A 23705-nucleotide genomic window follows, 5' to 3' on the forward strand; every position below is an offset into this window, starting at 1 on the left:
TTTTGGTTTGGTTTTTTAATATAGCAATGTTCTGTGCTTAACTACTAGCAGAGATTAAGCAGTATTTGTAACTGTGGGAGAACTTAAAACTAAACGAATAATGTGGACATGTCCCTTAGAGGGGAACCCACATCTCAGCCGAGCTTCTGATACCCAGTTAGGATTATAATCCCATGAACCTCAACTGTGCAAAACTTCCACAGATTTCTTATGGCACATTAATTGTTGGCAGAGTATTGTCTACATATCATAAAAAAACCACTCCTATATTTTATATTTCTCACAAAGTAAGCCATAATTACATTATTTTTCTGTCAGCCTTTCAGCAAACAGTAACTAAAACGACAATACACAAAGCTAAACCTGGGATATGGATGGAGAAGACACGATGAGGCAATCCACAGCCCTTCCACACACAAACAGCCACGCCGTTGCTTTTCTAGCCACTGAGTGAGTTCTTTATGTGTTTAAAAGCATCCACTACCCATCTGTGGGGCTCTGGGGCTCTGCTTGGGTCTGGCAGGTACTGACCTGCCAGCAGCAAGAGCTGACACGAGGCTGAGGGACTGAGCGGGCAGCAGATGGGCCTCAGCGCACCACGCCTGTACCCAAGGGCTCCGAGTCCGATTCTCACGTTCTCGGACAAGTGTGTGCCTGCAAGGCAACTTCTTCAGGCAGAACTGGGCGTCCAGCTTCTTGCCTTTTCACGGGTTTTCATGCATAGTCACTTGCATTTAGAATTCAGAAAAACACAACCTTAGAAGTGTCTTTTTACTACTGGGGAGCAGACAGGCGCGCACTTGCGAGACCCCCTCCCGCGTCTCCCCCAGCCCCACCCCGGCCGCCTACCTGAGGCCGCCTCGCCGGGCAGCAGGTGCCGAGCGTCGCTCCCGGGGCGGGCACCGGGGAGGGCAGAGCAGCCCTGCGGCGCGACATCGCCTCCCGGCTTCCCGCCGACCCAGCCGGCAGGCGGGGCACCGGCGAGGCGGGCCGGAAGCGGCGGTTGCCCCGGTAACGGCGGAGCGATTTCCGACAGGGGCGGCGGCCGGCATGGAGGTGCGAGGTGTTGCGAGGCGCTGAGGGAGCAGGTGGACATGGTGCCCAGCAAGTGCCGGCCCGGCAGGGGCCCCCGGGCCGTGCCCGGCTCGGTAGGTGCTGCCGGGGGCGGGGTGGCGGGTGGCAGCCGCCTCTTCTCCTCAGCGGCCGGCGTGTGGGCACGGCACCGGTGGTGTTCCTCCGCTACGCGGCCGGCCGGGCCGGGGCTCCCCGGCGAGCCCGGCCGCTCCTCAGAAGGGCGGGCCCGGGGCGGGGTGGCGGCGCTCCGAGGGCGCGGCCCCGCTGCAGTTCGGTGAGGCTGAGTGTGACCGGCCGTGTTGGGGCTGAGGGCGGGCGGGCCTTGCGCGGGTAAGGGCTTCGCAGCTGGCGGAGTCCGCTGAGGGCAGCCCCGCCGCGCTTCGAGGGGAGCGGCAGCGCGGGTGAGAGGAGCTCGGTCTTCCCTGTGCCGTGACGGGCGTGAGGAACCTTCCCTGACGGTATTTGTATGCCTCCTGTTTGCTGGGAAGCGGATATATAAGCCTTTTGGTTAAATACTTATGTAAAACGTTGTGATTATTTAGCAGGTAGGTGCTTTGTCTTGTCATATAAATACAATCAAAAAACCAGCACGTTTTGCCTTTAAACAAAAATAGAATCTCGTGTTTAAATGTAAACAATTGTTTTCTTCATAATGAGGATAACATCCCCATGAAAGTCATGCTTTCAGCATGGTTTAAAAGCTAAAAGTAGTGGGGTTTTTTTTAACTAAAATTATTTAATGTTGTTTAGTGCTGTGATGTATTCTTCATGATTGTTTTGAAAAAATAGTTCCTTTCTTGGCAGATTTTGCTGTTGCAAATACCTTTATTGTTTAAAAAAAATTACCTTCAACTTTTTGTATTGATATGTGTTTTTGAAAAACATAATATTGTATCTCTTTTTCTTTGAACTTGCAGGTTAATAATTGTGGTCTTCAGCTGGTTATCCAGACCTCATCAATAACAGATAAAAGCAAACCAGTAATTATTACCTTTTCTTTAATGGTTATATTAATTAATGCAGTTGTATGGTACAGCCAAATTTGTATGCTTTCAGATAGGAATTACCTTTCAGTAGCAGTATGTTGACTTAATATATTGACTTTTAATAGAATATCTGATAATCTTTTGGTAATTTATTTCATCCTGTACAAGATACATAAAGTAAAAACATGGAAAAGTACTATAGCCTGCCATAAACTATATATATATAAGATTTCTTATGCTTTCATCTGTACCTCTCTTTCTCCTGTAATTGCAGTGCTCCTTATAGGGTGGGATTTTTTTTTCTTCTTTTAGTCAACTGCAGATGAATGTGCTGGTAGCTTCCATATTTTCATTTTGGTTTCCAACAGTGAAACTTTTCAGTCATAGTATCTTAATAGAAATAATAGTCTTTTTATCAGAGGAATTACTTTTTTTTTTAAGCATTTGCAGAGTTTCCCAAGAACTGTAGTTGTTACTAAGGTTGTGTTTGTCTGTATAAAGGTGTTACTTGCATTTAAAACTTGTAACATTTGTCTCAAATATTGTGTTACAGTTTGAATTCAGGATAAATAAAGAACAGTCATCTTTCCACAACAGACTTCTGCAGCATGATCTGGAAAAAAACTATTCAGGACGACAAGGTGATATTCAATAGGGTTTGGTTTGTTCGTCTTTTGTATCTCCTCTTATTAACTGGACAGTAAAGAAAGAATGTGTTATGGTTAGAATATGTAAGAGTGACCACTTTTCCTAACTGGCTACAGTAATTCAATATAATTACTGCTGCATCATGTCCTGAACCCACCATCCTTTTTACTGCCTGGTGCAGATGGCTTTTTTTCATTGCTTTTTGCCCCTCATTCTGCCCATGGAAGAACATCCTTATGCCTGCAAAGCCACAGTCTATCAAGTGCCCTACTAAATATTTGCTCACAAGCCACACAATTGTCTACTGTAACGTTTTATTGGATGTTTGACACTTTAATGTATTTGGACAAAATTAGTTTCTAATTCAGAACCCTGATATAGAGACATAGTTTTCCTGTTGTGCCTGTGTGCTCTTGGCTTTGAAAAGCAAGATAATTGGTGATCCCACTGCTAGCTGTGGTGAAGTCTGGAAGAGCCTTGAAACACAACACTTCTTGCTGCACTGCTGCTGCTTGCCTGTCATATTAAAACAGTGATTAATTAGGATAGCAGATCAGTTTAATTATTATCTTTACTCATTCTGGTAAAAAATAAAGACCAACAGCTGTTCAGAAGGGGTTGATTTTTAGAGATATTATGCAACTTATTATTGAGTGAATTTAAGTCTGCAGTTTGGTTTTGTTCCCTGCACAGGAGACCAAAGAGTATTAAGTCCTTTGGTGCGTAGTAAGCAGATATATCTTCCAGTACCATCTAGTCTGACAGAACTTTCTGGTTTGGAGTTGAAGCAGAATACAGGTTCTTTATCAGGATTTGGCGAGACTTCTATTCACACACCCACAAAATCCAGATCCCGACAAAGCAGCCACAGTATTAGTTCACATGCTTCAGGTAAAAGTGAAAACTACTCTCATTTGTCTCTTTGTTTTTTTTTTTTTTTTAACTAGATGTCTTACTGAAAAGTTATGGCCTGCAAGATGTCCTCCTTCTGGCTGTCAGAATGTATGACTGAATAGCAAGGATTGCCTACTGTTCCCTTTGTGTATTGAGAGGTTAATAGATCATTGTCAGGAAACTAGTAGAAATATTTTCCAAAATATAATACAGGCATTTAAATACAGGCTTTTTATCAACCTTTCTTCAACAATAGAGAGTAATAGGGGTCTTTCACACATGTTTTTAGGAGGATGACATTAGAAGAAAAACGTCACTGTACTGCCATCACGTCATGTTTCAGACTGATTTTTTAAGTCTCTGGTCTTAACGTTTATTGGCTTAAAAATCTGACGTACAACTAATCTAAGACTTCTGCCACAATGTTAATTCATTATTTTTGGTCTCAATGATTTTTTTTTTTCTTTCACAGTTTTTTTCACTTTGAAGGATACATCGAGAATGTTGGTTGTTATACTGGTTTGTTAGAGTAGCTAGTGATAAAATGTTAGAGTAGCACTGAAAAGGTTCTAAATTGAACAACAAATTGTTTTACTTATATAGGTATCTCTTCTAGTAGCATATTTCAGACAAGAATGAACTCTCTACAGTAGAAACCAGTTATCTTTGTTTATTGAAGAATTAATGTTTTTCTGATTAACATACTTGATTTATTTGAAGGAAGAGGGGGGAAAAAAAAGGGGGGGGCAAACACGTAGAAGTTGAGCCTATATTCTTGTGGTAGTATGCATGCACAATGATCTGGGTTTGACCAATATTTTTCAGTGGATCATTTCCAAATAAGCCAAAGCTCACAGAACACATTTGCTGATTTTATTTTGCAGGTATTTTTAGTCATCCTCCCTCTTTCACTTTATATTAACAAAATGGGTAAAGATGGATAGCTTTTTGTAAATATGTTTTAAAGGGCTGTCTGTCTCTTCCTTGATAACAGAGTGAAATACAGTACTAGCGATTACTAGCTACTGCATGCACTTACCTTTAAAATACTTCGGTTTTTTGAGGCTCAGTGGGACTGTTTCAGTGTGTTAGTGCTTCAGTTTTTAGTTCTATCAACATCTACTTGATCTGTGTCTTTACGTTCATCTAAAGTTAGATAATGTCTTTAAATTCAGATGCTGAAATTGTGAAACAATTGTACTAATTCACCTTACAGCATCATTGGGTAATTCTAATCAAAACGAAAGCATCTACAAAATATCTGCTTAGAACAAATTGTTGATAAAAATCTCTCAGAAATGAAACAAAAGGATTTACTCTGGAAGGAGGATGTAGAGGCATGTGGCTGTAAACAAAAAATGGTAGGAAAGAAAACTGATAAAGTATACTGAATGGAGGCAAAAAGCACTTTCGTGTACTGTGTAACTTTTAATAAGAAAGAAAATTCTGCTTTTATTATCTGTAGTTAATGAAACGATAATTCATATATTCTCTGTATGATTTTCCTGATAGATAACACAAACTTTGGGAGCAGTTCATCAATATCATTTCCTGTATTGCAACGTACCGCTGAAGAAAAAATACTGAACTCTGATAGACTTACCCTGGAAAGGTGAGAAGGTTATGAAGCACATGCACCGTAGCTTGCAACTCTTGTGTCTGATGGTCTAAAGTGATGAGTATCCCAGTAATGCCTGTGCTCAGTGGTATAAGTGATGGGTTTGGTTTTGTTGGTTTTTGTGTTTGTGTGTGTGTTTTTGAGAGAAGAACTGTGTCCCATAGAGAAATTCTGTATGAGTGTCCTTGTGATGAATATACCCGTACAGCAGTCATCTAAGGCTGTTAGGGCTTTTCATTGTAAACTAAGGAGCTTGCTTAAGAGTCAAATGCAAGGTTATGCATGTAATCTATAGGGAGAGGCTATGTCTCCATTAGTTCTAATCTGATGCATTAACTGTAGAACAGCCTTTTTGTTTTTTTCTTAACCAGGACACAAAAATATTTTATCTGAAAGACATTTAATTGTAACTTCTGTGGGGTTTTTTTGGTGAGGGTAAGTCCAAATGTAAGGTTTTGTCAGGTCAGTAGGACTCCTGGAATAATCCTAAAATAAGAATAATAATTTTCAGCGTAATTTCCTGTATCTTTTACTTTTCACATTAACACTTATTATTTCATGTATTTACATGTCAAATAAACCAAAGAAAAACTGCATAGGCATAGAACACTTTGAATTCTGATCTAACCAGGCTGCTTATGTGGTATCTGATGAAAAAATTGGCAGGCTGCATCTGTTGAAATTTTAATGTGGTCACAACATGAAACTTCCGTGTAGTTTCCATGTAACAAGCAAATCTCTGATGAACAGGACAAGCTTTCAGAGAATTTTAGAAGCACCTCAGCTATATTTTCATGGTAATTTTTTTTAATAGTAAGGAGTTAGTGCTTATTTACAGAGTTTAATTAGCAAACCTGATTACCTTGATCAAGATAATATACTTTCCTCAGTTCAGTCAGAGTGGGTGAGTAGAAGGTGGATTACCATTTTGTTACTTACATGTGGGTTTTGTTTTGTTTCTTTTTCCTTCCAGGCAAAAACTGACAGTGTGCCCAGTTATTGATGGGGAAGATCATCTTCGCCTTTTGAATTTCCAACATAACTTTATAACCCGGATTCAAAATATTTCTAATCTGCAACATCTTGTTTTCCTAGATTTATATGATAATCAGATAGAGGAAATAAGTGGGGTTTCAACGCTGAGATCCCTAAGAGTTCTTTTATTGGGAAAGAACAGGTAAAAATAATAAAACTAACTTAAAGCACCCTACTTCTTCATGGTCTAACAATGGTGATCTGTCACTGTTTCTGTTACTGACAGAGTTTTCAGATTGTGCTGTTGGCTATGAGACCAGTGAGCTGGTCCCTAACAATAGCTAAGTGTTAGGGATCCCACTGAGGAAGCACACAGTTTTTGCTCATAATGTTCTTCAGAAACTTCCTTTCTTATGTCAATTTTAGCAACACTTCTGAAGTATTTTACGTGTCTCCGTCTAATCATCTGTTCTGGTTGACTAAATACATGTTCTTAGATTTGTGTGACAGGTGGGATCTCTTTTCACATCACGTAAAGTATTCGTTGAGTCTTTATAACCTATAAAAACTATTTCTGCCTGATCGATTTAGCTGGGGAAAAAATCAGACATGAATCATGGATTTTGTTGCTTATTTATTGATTCTATTCTGTCAGGAGATACAACTTGCTAGTTGTATTTCTAAAAATACAGTTCAAATCCTGTAGCCTTTAATTCTAATAATTTAGTAGAAGTATCTGTGGAATATTGGCACATAGGAATGATAATTTTAAGGTGCTTTAAGGAATTATTTTCCAAATTGTAACTACATAGAGTGCTGTATAGTTTGTTTATGTAGAAGTATGGTTTGGAGGTAGTTAGAACAAGACATACTCATAAATGATTACAAGTCAGACACATTTGCTAGCAACTTGCTTTCAGTTTGATCTATATGCGATCTTCGATTATTCTCAAAGCAAATGCATAATACATGTGATGTTTAATATCATCAGCCAGTAGATGATGCTCTTGAGTATACAATACCATAGGTTTGGAATCTGAGAAAATAGGACAGGATATAAAAGTTTTAAGACAGTGAAGCTGTACAGGGAGAGAAGTAGTACTGCCAAATCTCGAGATCTATATTGTCAAGGAAGGGCTAGTGGCTTTTAGATTATTTTTTTTTTTTTTTTAATTCTGTGTTCTTCTAACAAACTCTCAAAAGCCTGTATCACTATAGTCTTTCTTTAAACTGGTTTGGAATTAGCTCTTTGCCATTAATAATGCGGGGTTTTTTATTATTTAGGTATCTGCATAGGTTGGTTGTTGACTTTGTTTTCTAGTGGTACAAGTATTCCTTCCCTTTTCATCTTCCTAGAAGAGCCATGTACATACTGCAGCTATTGCATTATTGAAAGGAAGGTGATAGTCTAAGGATAGCTCATTCATTTTTTTACATGGTTCAGAACTTTGTTATTCTTCTGTTACTCTTGGTAGGTGGGAACAAATGGCTAAGTTTTGTATTAGCTGGAATACTTTTTATACTTTTTGTCTAATATAAAAAATAATTTATGTCATAATTGAAATCTTGCAGAATAAAGAAGATCTCAAATCTGGAGAACCTAAAAAATCTTGATGTTTTAGATCTTCATGGAAATCAGGTACAATACAATAACTTGATTATTTACATTTCTTGTGTAGACATCATGCACTTCCTGTGTCTTTTGCCGAACTACTGCTTTTTGAAAGGGAACCGGTAACCAATTTTGCAACTCTTGAGATCAAAGAAATCAGTAAATTAATAAAAGGTGGTGTGATGTTATTTTGAATCTTGGTATCAAGTCTCTTGTACTTTCAGCCTTGTACTTCTGGAAAGTTGCAGTGATTAAAATGCTGAGTCAGCTGAGTATAATAGCACTCACACCTACAGAATAGTTATGTAGCGTAAGTAGTTGTGGTGTAGTTAAAGTAACACAGTCTTAGAAGTCACAGAAGAATTTAAGAACCCATTGATTGCTGTGTTGTTTCTGCTATTGGTGATCTTACAAAAGAAGATCCCTTTACATATCTGTAGAAGACTGAAATTTGTACAGGAAAAAGCAGAATGGGTCCAAGGTCTTGATTGACTCATGCTTCTGAATGGACTTAAGTCACTTAATGTCTATTCAGTTTCCCCAATTTGAGACCAAGCAGTCATTTCTGTTTCAAGTGGTGCATAGTTTTAGCTGTCGTACGTATAAGAGGAAGATTCTTGTTTCATGGGTATGTCAGAAGCAGCATGGAGTATTAAGGGCAAGCCAGGTATAGTATTCTTTTGTAAAACAGATCTAAAACACATGTGATAGAAAATGTTCCATAGTTGAGCTGTTTAAAACAACATATGGTTATTGTGACTATACAAGACCAATGTGTGAATTTTCTGGGTCCCTATTCTGACAGTTTTGACATCTTACTGATTTCTGTGTATGTGTGCTTTATTATATAATTGCTTGACAGTGAGGAATGGGAATGCTTTTTAAAAAAAATAGGAAAAGGAAAATAGAAGCTAGCACTGTAATGAGTTACTGTTATATGTGATGTGAAAGGTTGTGGCTTCTTTGAATAACATTAGTTTGCATGTTGTACAGTGGCACAGGCCGTATAGGACCGGATAATGACATTGCCCTTGGAGTCTAGAGTGGCTGTATTTGGAGATGGCTGTTTGTGTAGTTATAATCCTTTTCTTATTGCTGTTGTAATTTTGGGGTTTTTTATGTTTTTGGTAAAAATACTTGCAGACTAGACGTGCTATAAAAGTGTGCTGACTGGCACAGCTGCAAGTGGAGGAATCACTAATAGAAATGAAACATAGGTCGTGCATGACTCTTAAAATGATCATGAAGTAGATCTGATTTTTTTTTATTATTATATTTTTTTCCTTCAAGTGTCTGTACAACTCCCTTGACGTTAATTAGAAATTTATTAGGAGTTTTGGGCATAGTGCCCAACTGGCAGCTGCTAGATCAGCTTCATAATAATAGGCTATTCTGGTCCAGAGAACATAACAAATTATCCTGTATTAGGAGTTAAATATTAAAACTCTAGAGCATAGTAAGTGCTTTTGTTTTTCAGAAAGTTTTAATCATAAATGTACATGTGAAGGGCACAAATATTAGGAAATGGAATGAGTTATTTTCTGCAACTTTTTTGTAGTTTAGTGTATTTTTCATGGAAGGACCAAATAAAGACTATGAACTTCTTTTCTATTAATAATCTTTCTGTTCCTTTCCAGTCTTAATATATGCAAGTTTTCATATTAACATACTTTTTTCCTGGTTTTGAGGAATTCAAAATTTAAAACACCAATCTGCCATACATATTATTAGTTAATTTTGAAGGCATAAGGGAAGAAATGCTGAGTTTGTGAAGTACCAGCTTAGTGTACTAGTGTCTTGTTTTGAACTCTGTGGTGACATTGTTGGCTAATTTAGTAACACATAGGGGAACTCTATTTAGATTTGTGGCATCTTTATTTAGGGAAGCCTTCCAGTCTATCTTGAATGATATTTCTTCCACATTGTTTCTCAAGAATTTCTCAAGAACAGACTTCAACCACAGAATTGGTTTTGAGAGCTTCAAAATATGTATTCCAGTGTTCCAGAACATAGTAATTTAAACAGATCAGTAGAATTAAAAATTAAGTGTTGGTATATAGTTCAAAATAGCAGATTCTGATCATTGTTCTGTTGATATAATGTCCTGTCTTTAACATATACATGATTATTTTTTTTCTTTAACTTGGTGGAGATCAATTAGAATCAAGAATGCAGAAACAGAATATCCCACTTGTCAGTCATAATGAAAACCAGTAGAAAATAGGATTTGCTTTATCTTAATAAGCTCTTGATGCATCTGTTTCCTTAGATTGTGTGTGGCATTATCTTGCACCAGTTCTCACAGGAAAGTCAAAAAATCTACAATAAATCTAATCAATTTTACAATTTGGAAGCAGCGATGGGCAGCAATTTTCCTTTTTCAGGATAGTTCTTAATTAAAAGGTGTAATAGCACTGTGGTGTGCATCACTTATGTCTTCTTTTCTTACAACTATGAAAAAATTTCATTCACATTTGGTATACAAAAGTGTTATTGACTGCCAGTGTAGTGTGAGTATCTGTATGTGCTGTGTGAATATGAGATTTCCTCACTTCCAATGACTGTGAAACACACTATAGGTTATTTAATATTACTGGACTCTTTCTTATGCTTACAGATATTTTTATGGTACTTTTGTTTTCATTTTACATTCAAAGCTGTGTTTCTCACTGTCCTGGTTTAAAACTGGCTGACAGCCAACCACCTTGCAGCTGGCTCACCCTGGGGAATGGGGCAGAGAATTAGAGAGGTAAAGGGAAGGAGACTCACAGGTTGAGACTAAAACAGTAATTGACATAAAATAACAATTGTAATAATAATAGTAATAGAAAATACCAACAAGTAGTGCACGCTCACCACCTGCCGACCGATGCCCAGCCCATTCCCAGCTAGTGATCCCAGAGAAGAGAGAATCCTGAAACCACAATCCCGGAAGAGAGAGTGATCTTCCCAGCCGACTTTCATCTCTGTACTGAGCATGACCTTGTGTGATCTGGAATATTCCACTGGCCAGTGGGGGTCCATTGCTCTGGCTGTGCTCCCTCCCAGCTGCTTGTGCACCTGCGCACTAGCAGGACAAGGGAAGTTGAAAAGTCCTTGATTTCTTAGCAACAGCTGAAAACATCAGTCTATTATCAACGTTCTTCTCATACCAAATCCCAAACACAGCACTATTCTTGCTACTAAGAAGAAAATGTTAGCCCTGTCCCAGCTGAAACCAGGACGGTATCCACCCCTCACTCCATACCATTTTTGTTATGCTGAGGTTCCATGATTTCCAATACATTCTAATTAATATCACCATCACTCTTCCTGGTTTTTGTTACATACACACAGATACCATTCCCTTAGTCTATGGGCCATCCCTCCAAAATGTGTAGTGAGTGGGTGTAGTCCATAACTTTGGGTTCCATCTGTCATGACAGTCTTTTGAGGCAGGAGGGATCAGGCAGGGTTTGCTCAGTCAGTGGAGTGGGTGTCACTGGACACAGCAGAAGGAGGGCCTGTAGTCTCCTGTATGCTACAGTTGGAGCTCAGAGTTGGTGTATCTGGCATGGTCCATGCTCACAGTCTGGGGCTTGAAGATGTCGATCTTGAGGAAGTTGCTGGGGGCAGTTGTTGAAACTAGTCCTGACTTCATCAAAGTTCCTTTTCCGTTAACCTGAGTGATTCTTAATATGATGTCATTAGTATAACATATATCAACCATAGGGATGATAATATGTAATAACAGGATTGTTGAGCAATTAACATCATACACTTCAGTTCATCGGCTATTTTCACCCAGCATCAAATCTCTTTGTGGCACACATCGGTCTTCCCTGTCTGCATCACCCACCAAGTGCACCCACGTCCTTGGGCAAAAGTAATGCGCCAAATGGGTTTACCTTTACCTGAGGCAGTCCTCTCCAGCATATTTTTAATGTGCACTACAGGAACTTTAGCCCTATCTACAGTATGTAGGAGGTTTGACTGGGCAGGGCCAGCCTAGTTGGCAGATCCCCTAGTCTTGACTAACCAGGTGGCTTTTGCTAAGTGTATATCCCAATGTTTGAAAGTTCCACCACCCATCGCTCTTAATGTAGTTTTTAGCAACCCATTGTGCTGCTCAGTTTTCCCAGAGACTGGTGCATGATGGGATGTGATATACCCATGTTCTTTGGCCCAAGTGTCTATGAGATTATTTTGGAAGTGAGTCCTGTTATCTGACTCAGTCCTTTCTGGGGTACCATGTCGCCATACAACTTGCATTTCAAGGCCCGGGATGGTGTTCTGGGTGGTGGCATGGGGCATGGCGTATGTTTCCAGCCATCCAGCAGTTGCTTCCACCATTGCGAGCACACAGTGTTTGCCATGCCAGGTATGTGGAAGCGTGATATAATCAATCTGTCAGGCCTCCCCATATTTATATTTTAACCATCATCCTTCATTCCAAAGAGGTTTTAACCATTTGGCTTGCTTGATTGCAGCACATTTCACATTCATGGATAACTTGTGCAATAGCGTCCATGGTTGAGTCCACCTCTCAGTCATGAGCCCATCTATATGTTGCATCCCTTCGCTGATGGCCTGAGGAATTGTAGGCCCAGTGAGCCATAAGTTTTTCACCCTTATATTGCCAGCCCAGATCCACTTGAGCCACATTAATCTTAGTAGCTTGGTTGGACTATGGTTGGACTAGATGATCTTCAAGGTCTTTTCCAACCTAGATGATTCTGTGATTCTGTTGTTTCAGTGTTCTTCAGTGGCCCGACTCTTGGGTATCTACGTGACATACTTTCACAACCAGGTTCTCTACCCAAGCAGCAATATCTTGCCATAATTCAGCAGCGCGGGTGGGTTTACCACTGTGCTGCCAGCTGCTCTGTTTCCATTGCTGTAACCACCCCCACAGTACATTTGCCACCATCTGAGTCAGCATAGAGATAGAGCACTGGTCACTTTTTTTGCTCAGCAATGTTTAAGGCTATTTGGATGGTTCACTTCTGCAAACTGACTCAATTCACTTTCCCCTTCTCCTCCGGGCTAATTACAATAGTGTTTAAGAATTTTGAAAATTTTGAATATCCTTGGAATGTTGAAACTAACATGGTCCTATTGCTGGGAATCAGCGGGTCCCTGAATGCAGTCTGGGTTTTGTTCAGGGTTAAGCAACTATTTAAGAGTATCACCCAGAGATCTACCTCAAGGCTGGAGAGTTATGAGTGCCAGAATGTGTGGGATAGCATGGACAAATGCCTAGGATGGTGGACACCTCTGGTGTTTTGAAATTTTACCCTTGAACAAGTGCAGAATCGTGAAAGACTGGTGGAATATTTGGAAAAAGTATGCTGTCACCCTGACAATTCCAGTGAGACACAAATCACTGCGATGTGCTGGGGTCTGGCCCATCTCTACTGAGCTCTGTTCAACACTATTCAGCACCCACAAGGGGAAGAGAAGACCTCTGGATCTGACAATAAATTGACAGGCACTTTCTTGATCCAGCACAAAACTAAGGCTATTTACTAGAAAAGACAGCTGTCTCTGTGGTATCATCTATATCTTGTTACCAGGAATATTTTCAGGATTTTCTTAATGTGATATTCTTGGGCCACAATGCAAAATTTATAGAGTTAAAAGCACTGCTCAGACTTGCACACTTGGTTTTGATTTTTTTTTTTTATTGTATTAATTTTAAAAGATCTTCTTGTGTTTTTGAAGAACATGTTTGTAATTTTAACTACAATGACAAGTTTTGTAGTAAGTTATTAGAAGGGATTTTGATACCAAACTCTCCAGGAAGAAATAAGAGATTCTTTCAAGAAAGCTATCGATAAGCGAAAACTTGGATGTAAGTTTTGCCTGAATGCTGTCTGCTCCATGAGCAAAATGTTGTGTAGACTGTAATTGGCCTAAAACAGGGATGACATATAAATGAGTATGTGTCAGATGCTATGAAACAAGACAGTTTCACCTCAATCCCTGGGAAAGTGATGGAACAAATAGTCCTGAAAACCGTTTCCAAACATAGTACAGCAAGAAGGCAACCTGGAGTAGTCACCATGAATTTATGTAGGAAATGGCATTTTACAACAAAATGACAAGTGCAGTGGATGAGTAGAGCGCAGTGGATGCTTTTTACCTTGAATTTAAGAAGATCTTTGACACTGTCTCCCATTACATCTTTATAGACAAATTAAATTAGAACTAGGTAGGTGGACAGTGAGGTGAACTGAAAACTGTCTGGACTGCCAGGCTCAAAGGGTTGTGATCCATGACACAAAGTCTAGCTCGAGGCCAGTCACTGTTGTCTGTATCAACCCAGAGGTTGATACTAGGTCAATACCCTTCATTGATGACCTGTGTTATTAACAATGCAGGAAATTGGAAGGAGAGCTTTGTACATGAAATGGTGTGCTGCCATTCAGTGGGACCTTGGCAGGCTGGAGAAATGGGCTGAGAGAAATCTCATGAAATTCAAGAAAGGGAAATGCCAAGCCCTGCACTTAGCAATGAGTAATCCCCTGCACCAGTATGGGCTGGGTGCTCAGCAGCTGAAAAGCAGCTTTGTAGTAAAGGACATGGGGGCTGTGGTGGACAGGAGCCTGGCTGTGTGCCAGCGGTGTGCCCGTACGGCAAAAGTGGCCAAGAGCCTCCTGGGCTGCGTTAGGAAGAGTGTTGCCAGCAGGCTGTGGGAGGTGATCCTTTGGGCTCCCCAGTGCAGAACAGACAGGAACTTACGGGAGTGAGTCCAACAAAGAGGCACAAAGGTGATGAAGGGACTGGAGCATCTCTCATATGAGGAGAGGCTGAGAGCTGAGATTTGCTTTCCCTGGAGAAGAGACGCCTCAGGGAGTTTGTATTGATGTGTGTAAATAGCTGATGGCTCTAAATAAGATGGAGCCAGACTTATCTCAGTGGTGTCCAGCAAAAGGACAAGAATCATTGAGCATAAACTGAAATATAGGCAACTTGTTCAAACTTAAGTAAAATGTTATTGTCAGGGTGGCTGAACACTGGAGAAGGTTGCCCAGACAGGTGGTGGAATCTCCATCCCCAGAAGCAGTCTGAGCCTGGCTGGACGTGGTCCTGGGCAGCCTGCTGTAGCTGACCCTGCTTTGAGCAGGGAGGTTGGAAGGGACAGTCTCCAGAGGTCTCTTCTGACCTCGGCTGGTGCTCTGATTCTGTGGCTAGGGATACTTTAGATTAAATTCACTATCCTGTCTTTTCCTATTCTCCCTTTTTAGTGGTAGGTGAAATAGAAGAAGAGAACAATAGTAGAGAAGAATTATTTTGAGGATATTAGTAAAGGGACAGTTTTTATTGCAAAAATGTCCCCTGTAAAGCCATGAAAAACCTCTCTATTGGATGAATGTGGCAGTTCATTGAGCTGCAGTGTACTGAATCAACATCCTGCTACAGTACTCATTGAATGGCACTCTGTATTTGTGGTTAGGACAGGAGTGTTCCTGTGGTTTTGATGTTCATAAGTCCCACACGTTTGATGAAGTTATGCATTGAATCTGTTGGACTTTAGAGCACTTTTGTGCAGTTTGCACTGATTGCTTCTATTCATCAGTTTTGTTACAGCTTGAGAGTAAAGGTTGATTGCAAGTGGCTTTATAGAGTATTTTGGCAATGTAGTTGTTGAGAAATAAGGCAGCTGAATTTTCTTCAAACTTGTTTATTTTGATAGAGTCATCCTCTGTGGTTCATATTTATATATGTATTAGAACAGTAATCTATTTTCCAGCTTTTTAGTCTTTGTATTAATGTATATAGCAGCTCTTTTGACTGGGGGTTTTGCTTCTTGAAGTTGCCATGTCTTAGCTAAGAGAAGATGAGGACACATCATTTCTATAGTACAGACAGTTCTATTAAGGGGAGAATACCTGGTGAGCAGTCTTCATCACAGTAGAGGATTAATTAGCTGAATATTTGCTGCTTGCAGTATACATGAGGTATGAGTTAACTTGCATTCAGTGATTCTGGTATCACCAGCTTTCCTCTGTTGTCAGACAGACAATTCCAGAAGGTGGTTTAACATGTTTGTTAGACTCCAGTAGATGAGAAGAGTCATATAGGTAAACTGCTACCATTTAAATGATATTGCCTGGCAACAATAATATTATTACTATGATATATATGGAATATAAATTGCTACAGTAGTGTAACTACTTCTAACTGAGTTATGATACAGAACAGAGTTTTTCCATAGTCTTTGTTTTCATGGTTTGGCTTCTCTGATGTCATTAAATAAAGCCCATAAAATTCAATGTAGCAGGTTATAGAAAACCCAGTAAATCCTCCTAATGCCTTTTGGCAAGTTACTTTACCAGATTGACTCTTCACTGAATGTGTCATTACACAATTCTTTCTGAGGACATTGAAGGTGCTCACATATCTGGCAAGAAAAAAGTATTATTCTAACTACCATTTTTTCCCCTTTATGGTTTGTATATGTTATAGGACATACATACAGTAAAATACTAAAATATCTTATGTGTAATATCCATTGCATAATATCTGACCAAATCCTTTTCATTCTTACTTCAGTAATATAGTTCACTACACGAATATTCTAAGGTGCTTGCAATAATTTTTTTTTTTTTTGGTGTTCAAAGCTATTGTTAATCATACACAATATCTTTTACATGTTACCTGCAATCCCAGGTGATCATTGAACAACTAAATCTTGAGTACAAGTTATATTAAAGATATTTGAAATGCATTAGACTAACAAAAATACTAACTCTTTCATTATACACAACAGTTCTGTATAAGGTAAGAAATCTCAGCGGTCACTCAATAGATGCAGAACATAAATACTCAAATAGGATATGGCCAGAATATGAATATTATTAATCTTATTTATCAAAAATAGTGCTAGAGCCTATCTAGTAGTTATCTATTTTTGTTAATGTTCGTGGAATAGTAGCAGATAAGAGGAAAGCTAGATTCCTCTTTCAGTCCTAGTCCCTCTCTTCCTCTCTCTTGGGGTGTAAATCAATCCCGTAGATGGAATGCAGATTGTGAAACTTCTAAGACTGGAATGTTTCCAAGAGGTTGGAGGTAAGGGAAAACAGAAGGAGGAAAATGTCATTTTTGTTCACTTTTGGGAATGTATTTTGATTTATTTGGGTGCTGTTTTTTTGGATAATATGGTTTGGTCTGAACTTTGAGACTTCTCCTGCCCAAGGGAGAAATGTGCTGGGAACTGCATGTGCTTTAAAACATAGAGGTATAGTATTCCATAATGCTTAATGATAAACTTTGTATGATTTCTTTTTTTTTTTTTCCAAATCAAGCTTTTACATGCATTACTACTTAAAGAAAATCCCTTTGTATAATAGATATCCAAAAGAAGGTTAAAAAAAAAGTCAGTGTAATACCTAATGAAATATTGCACTCAATGTGCATGCTTTACAGAAAGGGCAAAATGTGAATTCCCTTGTCATATTACTACTCTTTGCCTGTTTTCCTACATGACTTATTAAGGCCCTTGATTTTAAGATGGCCCAGTAAAAATTTGTAAGAAAATACAGCGTCTTAATAGCACTTAATTAAATTTTTATGTAGAGACTCTGTTTCTGTGGTTATTAACACACTAATATAGACATATAATACTAGATTATTCAGAAACCCTGCACATGATTGTGTGCATGTTATATTAATGCACTACAATTTACATTTACTTTTGAACTAAACATTTAATTTTTAAATAGTGTGCTTCCAAGCACTCTGAATAGTCTATGGAGGGAACGCTTATTGTTGGCTTGATCTTTGCTGTCAAGGTAAATAGTTCCATATAAATCTCTTTAAAACCTTTTTATTTTAGGTGGATTTAAAATGGGCTTTACTCTGTCTTCCAGTTAAGTAATGCATTAAAGTTGAGTCAATTTAAGTTGAACTTAAATTTAATTCTAATTTTATTTAGAATGAAATTTATTCTATAATGCTTTACATTTTAAAAAGTCATTAGAGTTATTGTTTGTGTTCCATTTAATTCTGTGAATCGTTTTCTTTGCCAAAAGTTCAAGGATATCAGTAAAAGGAAAAAAAAAAAGTGACTTGATTTTTCAGGCATGAACTTTTCAATAAGCTCAGAAATGTGTATTAAAGGATGCAACTTCCATGCGGTTTAGTTATTGATGAGTGATTATGTGGTCCATAACAATCTTTTCTGAAATAAATCTGTTTCATATCTAAGTAGTCAAACATGCAAACAAGAAAATAGAATAGCATTTTTGTTCAGTGTTTACAAGTAGTCTTTGACTTATGTATTTGAAAATTATTAACTAAAAATAGTTAATAATGATCCTTCTTTATTTATATTTAACAGAAAATAGTAAATTTTTTTAGTGAATATTATTTGAATCCTTTAAAAAGAGGTGATAATGGCTTGTCTGTAATCCGCACCTAATAGTACCTACTAAAAGCTGGTGTATCTTCATGTGTGTGTGCATAATTCAAACAGAGAAAACCTAGTAGAGTTAATCTTAAAAAGTAGCAAAGTGATAGAGAATATCTCTATACATTGCTGATGAAATCATCAAATTTGTGATAGCAGTAAAATGCCAAGATTAATATTCTACATTGTGGCGTGCTGTAATTCTAGCTAAGCAGACATCTGCAGAGGTCTGTGCCCTTTATGCTAACCATCTGCTCTTGGCTTTGCTTTTACAAGTCTTTCTGTCTCAATATATTGTTCTAAATGATGGTATTTTCGGTTCCTTTTGCTGTAATATTTTTGTGTCCTGTTAATTGTTGTTTTCTGCATATAATACACATAAATGCATAATAGTTTAATTAGCAGTTGAATCAAAAGTTGGTTTAAGATGTTATTTAATTTTGGTTTTGCTATCTACTTTTGTACGCTTTTTAATGGAAAAATTGCTGAAAAACTTATAGCAGCATATTCAAATCATATGTCATAGACATACATATATATGAGTACATACATGTGTTATATATATGAAAATTGCCAACAACATTATGTGTTCTCAAACTGTTAAATAACATCTACCTTACCTCTTCTCCCATTCCAGGAGCTGCTAGACACTTTCTGGAAACTGGCATGGCCAGACTTGTACTGGTCTAGAGCATGAGATAATTCATTATCACTGGGAAGGTGTGTGACACCAGTCAATACCTTGCTTGTCTGCATCGAAGTGCTGTTGGCAGCTTTGAGGAGGAATAGTGTGTGAATAGTGTGCCTGAGTACAGGGTGTTGAAGGGAGCTTGCAGTGGTCCAGCAGATGATCATTGTAATTGAAAGGGAATTCATTATAGTTGTTAGTAGCTTTGTGTGCTGTATCCTTGGATGGACTGCCACACATTGTAGAAGGCTGAAGTCTTCTCCACAGGAAAACCCCCTGCCTTCTTTCTGCCATATAACATGGGTTTCAGTAAGAATATAATAGGAATATCCCTCTATGCTTCATCTTCTCCATGATACGTTGCTGTATGCAAGTCCTATGTAAATGTCTGGATAGATGCTGGAGCAGAGATCCCAGACCACTATGAGAAATAAGTATCTGGATAGAGATCCTTGAGTGGATCGCTCTGAGAAATACAAACTGAGAAATGAACCCAGCTTGTGTCAACATAGCAATAAGTAACACCTTTGTAAAACATGGTTGCATTCCTAGAAGTCAAAAATAAAATTAGAGGGCAGTAGATATTATTACTCTTTTGATGATTTTTTTTTTTTTTTTTTGGTCAATATCACCTGAATCTTCAAAATAAGGCATTAAGTATAAAAGCAAACCCAGGCAGCTGCCTGTTCACTGTAGTTGAGTTGTTTTGTTTGATCCCTCCATTTTCTAATCACAGGAAGCCATGCATTGCCTAAGAAGTGCTGGGGACTGTCAAGCAAACATTCTCTATATCCAAACTAAGGATGCTGCTGCTTTCTTTTCTAACTTTTGAGTATGTCTTTCTGATTCCAGCAATTACCTGCTCATAAAACTTCCTTACAAGTTCCAATTTCAGAATAATTGCTTTCTTCTCCATAGGGTTGTGGCTGCTTCTTGCCCCTGACTCACAGCAGGTTCCTGTCCTCATGACCTGCTGGAAAGTCTGTCTGTGGAGCTCCGGTAGATAGAAGTGTGAATGCTGCTACTGGCATTTTAAGAGGCATGAAGGGAAATTGGTGCAGAGTTCTGTGATGGTGGGAAGATAAGATGCTGCATGTTCTTGTAGCATAGGTACCAGGAGATTCGGATGTGTGTTTGAGTGCCTTTGCAGACAAACTAAGGATCAACCATGCACGAAATTTCCCCATTCTGGCATGCCATGATATCATCAGTGTTGTCATAGTTTTATGGTGTCTCCAAGGTTGCTGCTACAGAATAGCACAGCTGAAGTAACCTAATTTCTGATGGTAGAAGCAAGTGTTGACTGATTTTACTGCAGTATGACTAGAAAGATATTAGTGAATACTATAGCAGACTGTAGCTTGTTTTCAGCAATTTATGACATTATCATGGTTTAGAAAAATACATATGAAGCACACTATTGTATTAATTTGATTGTTCATGTATACTTTTTTTTTAAAAAGTATGTGCTACACATATCTATTGTATATCTGTATAAACCACAGTATGCACACTTATAATTATACCTCTTTCACAGATTACTAAAATAGAAAACATCAGTCATTTGAGTGAACTGAGAGTGTTAAACCTTGCCAGAAACCTACTAACGATTGTAGAAAACCTTAATGGACTGGATTCACTCACAGAGCTCAACCTTCGTCATAATCAAGTCTCTGCTATAGTAAGGAAGAAAACTCTTTGTCTTTTTTTCTTTGTTTTTAACAAAATGCACTGTTACTGTAACTTGTTTAGACCATATCAACATTTCAGATTTGTCAAATCTTGTGTTCCCGTATTGTGTTGCAGCAGAACAACACAAGCAATACTTAGTTTTACAACATAAAGGTGAAACAAACAGCTATTTATTTTTGGTGTTATTTTGATTAAATGTGATAAGTGGGGTTGGACTGGATGACCTTTAAAGGTCCCTTCCAACCCAAACTGTTCTGTGATTCTATGATGACTTGTAGTAATTAAAATCTTGATAGCTCATGATGGTTCTCCAGGAGAAGAAAAAAGATTCTGAAGAAGTGTTGTGGTTCTAACATACAAATTTAGTTACTTTCTTCCATACAAGTTTGTTTCCTAGAAACAAACCCTCTCTTAATTTCTGTAGCTCGGCTAAGCAGTCAGACCATCTTAAATTTCATCTCCTTATGAATATTTCCGGGGCAAATGCAGAGAAAACAGGTATTGCTCTTAAAAGCAGAATTTCTCAACTGAGCTTTAACCTAGCATTGTAAGTCTTTATGTTCTATAAAGTAAAGCTTTTAACTTTGTAATTTATGAGTTGTAGTTCAGGTATGGCAAATAGATTATTTGAAGAAGTACTTTTTAAAATAATACAGTAAGTCTACTTACATAGCTATATTTTTCTGGCCCTCATAATTCCTTTAGTTCATGGTCTCCTATTGCTGCTGAGCCTTTCCTTTCTCGAATTTCTGCTACTTGCCATATATGAATTGTTTTTACACTTCAAAACCAAGAAATTTCCGGTCATTGCTGATTCTGTTACTGTACCTTCCCCCTACATCAGTTATGTTACCTAGAATTCTCTTCCTTGATTGCAGCTGCTGCCTTTTAACTCCCCTCAGATGTAGCTCATACTTTGTCCTTGCTTCCTGTTGTCACAAATGGAGAGGCAGCATGAAATTTAAATTAGTGGGTTACAGGCTTGGACTCTGTGCTGTATCTCAATGTTTTAGTCTTTCCTGGGCAGAGACTGTGTTTCAGAAGGTGATGTTCTGTTCAGGGAGGTACTTTATTTTGTCTGTTTATTATTTTTTTTTTTTACTCTGGTTAAATTCTGATGGAATGGTGTTTTGTGTGTTTGTGGTTTTTTGTTTTGTTTTTAATTGGATAGTGATTTTAGCAAGTATGACACAACTCTCCTTCCTCTAAAGAAGGACTCTTAAATCTTATGAAGTCAGGTCTTGGACATGTCATACTGCCTGAATCCCAAAGTAAATATATGTCTCTTTCCTAAAATAAAATCTTTTTCTTATTTTAATGATAGGTGTTGTCTCTTTCTCTGTGCACAACAATGTACATGTATTTCTTTACTTAGAGGTGTTTCATTTTTTTGAAAAAAGGAAAGGTGCGTTACTTTTGTGTTGAAACTGCTGCAATATGAAATTACTGAAAATCCAGAAACATACATAACTTTATGGAAAGAATGTCCAAGATATTGTTATATTATTGCTGGAGTACTTGGGTAGCTGAGGGAGGGGGTTTAGATTTCTTTCCTTTAAGATGAGGTTTAGGTTTTCTTATGGTTGACTGGGGGGGGCAGGTGTCATTTGAATCGTGATATAGTTATGATGTGCCACTTAACTGCAAAGTTTTCACTCTTAAGTTCATTAAAAGAATTTGGTTTCTGTGTTTTAGTTTTTGGACTGTGTTTTAGTTACTCAGTTACTATGACAACACTATCATTATGAATCAAGCTTTTTAAACTTGATTATTCATTTAAATGAAAAAATCTAACCTCAATTTTAAAAAGTTTACTGTCCCAATATCATGAAAGGAAATCAATATAATATAAATAACTTTCTCTTTCAGTACATTTTTAGTGAACCTTCCTTACTTTTCACCTCACCTCCTGTAAGTGTATTATTCTTGTGTAGGAAAGATGGTATTCTCATTTGTCAAACAAAATGAGGTTCCATACTGAACTCTATAGCCATTGCCATTAACTATATTGAATAATTCAAGTTATCCAACTAGGTTATAGTTTGTTTTAGCAATTAAGTATATAGTCATCTCTTACAATCCACTGGCCTTAGATTAGCAATTTTGGGACCATTTTTTGTCTTTGAGGTAGTCATTAGAGACTGGAAATCCTTGAATCTCAAGTAGTGATTTTTGTAGGAATAAACTGTAGTTCGTCCAAAGCTGTAGGACTTTAAAAGGCAGTCCTGAGGGTTGGTTTATAGCAGAATCATATCTTATAGGATTGGAAGTGTCTTCAAGAAGTCTGACTATTCTGAAGAATAACAGACAGAATAAATTATTACTAAGTGTCTTGTATGGCATTAAAAGCACGAATCTATACATACCATGAATTCTGGAACGTCTGTTTACTTTCCATCCAGTTGTGAATTGGAGTCCACTGTTAGGAAAATGAATTCTAATTTTGTTTGAAAGACAGACCTGCTTGATTGCTGTGAGGTATTAAAAGCTTAGAATTTTGGGTTTTGACACCTGCAGCTTGGTCTTAGACTTGAAGGAGGACTGGTCCAGGTGTTCACCACCTTTCATAAAAGACTTCCTGCCCTGTATGTCCACTGTCCTATATGACTTTGTAGCAAATCTGAAGTAGCTGAAGGTTTTTTTTTTTTTTTCCTCTTAAGGCCATTGAATGTGTTTGCTGTCATGCCTGTGAGATTTGCAACATATTTTACAGGACAGCAGCATATCGTGCTAGTTATGGAAATTTGTCTTCAGGGGAAATTACTTTCTGTTCTCCAATGCAAAATTCTCTGATTAGTTCAAATCATTGCAGCTTAAGAATTGCTGTGCACAACCCTATAATGCCTGTCTTCATGTATATATCCGCCTGTATCATGCACGCCCACCCCTTTAAGTATCAATGCTGAGTAGCCTTAGGGACAGAGGGGACATCCTGATGTAATTCTGTTGTGAACCCAATCTTTCCATGGTCTAGTCTGGGAGAATTCAGAACAGCTCTGAACCAGGAGTTTTGCAACTGCAGACCTGAGCTAATTGTATACAGAGCTATGACTCTCAGCAACGCTTGTTAGCTCACATTCAGTGTTTCATTAATAGCAGCTGCACAGTTTGTTTAGAGCTGCCTG

General features: G+C 38.2%; 1 protein-coding gene across 3 annotated transcripts in view; it reads left to right on the forward strand.

The window, feature by feature from the left end:
- The first annotated feature begins 1028 nt into the window (after positions 1-1028).
- LRRC49 (leucine rich repeat containing 49) overlaps positions 1029-23705 on the forward strand; it is a 55375-nt gene continuing 32698 nt past the window's right edge. For 2 of the 3 annotated variants that reach the window (XM_074837665.1, XM_074837666.1), the window contains exons 1-8: positions 1029-1148; positions 1992-2054; positions 2614-2701; positions 3402-3599; positions 5115-5214; positions 6194-6397; positions 7768-7834; positions 20426-20569. In XM_074837665.1, coding sequence (XP_074693766.1) covers positions 1095-1148; positions 1992-2054; positions 2614-2701; positions 3402-3599; positions 5115-5214; positions 6194-6397; positions 7768-7834; positions 20426-20569 — 918 coding nt within the window. In that variant the 5' untranslated portion in view covers positions 1029-1094. Of the gene's footprint in view, positions 1149-1991; positions 2055-2613; positions 2702-3401; positions 3600-5114; positions 5215-6193; positions 6398-7767; positions 7835-20425; positions 20570-23705 lie in introns of those variants that run through there. The other variant, XM_074837667.1, reaches the window with a different exon arrangement.

Source organism: Strix aluco, chromosome 12 (assembly GCF_031877795.1).
Source record: "Strix aluco isolate bStrAlu1 chromosome 12, bStrAlu1.hap1, whole genome shotgun sequence".
In the NCBI taxonomy this organism is placed as follows: Eukaryota; Metazoa; Chordata; class Aves; order Strigiformes; family Strigidae; genus Strix; species Strix aluco.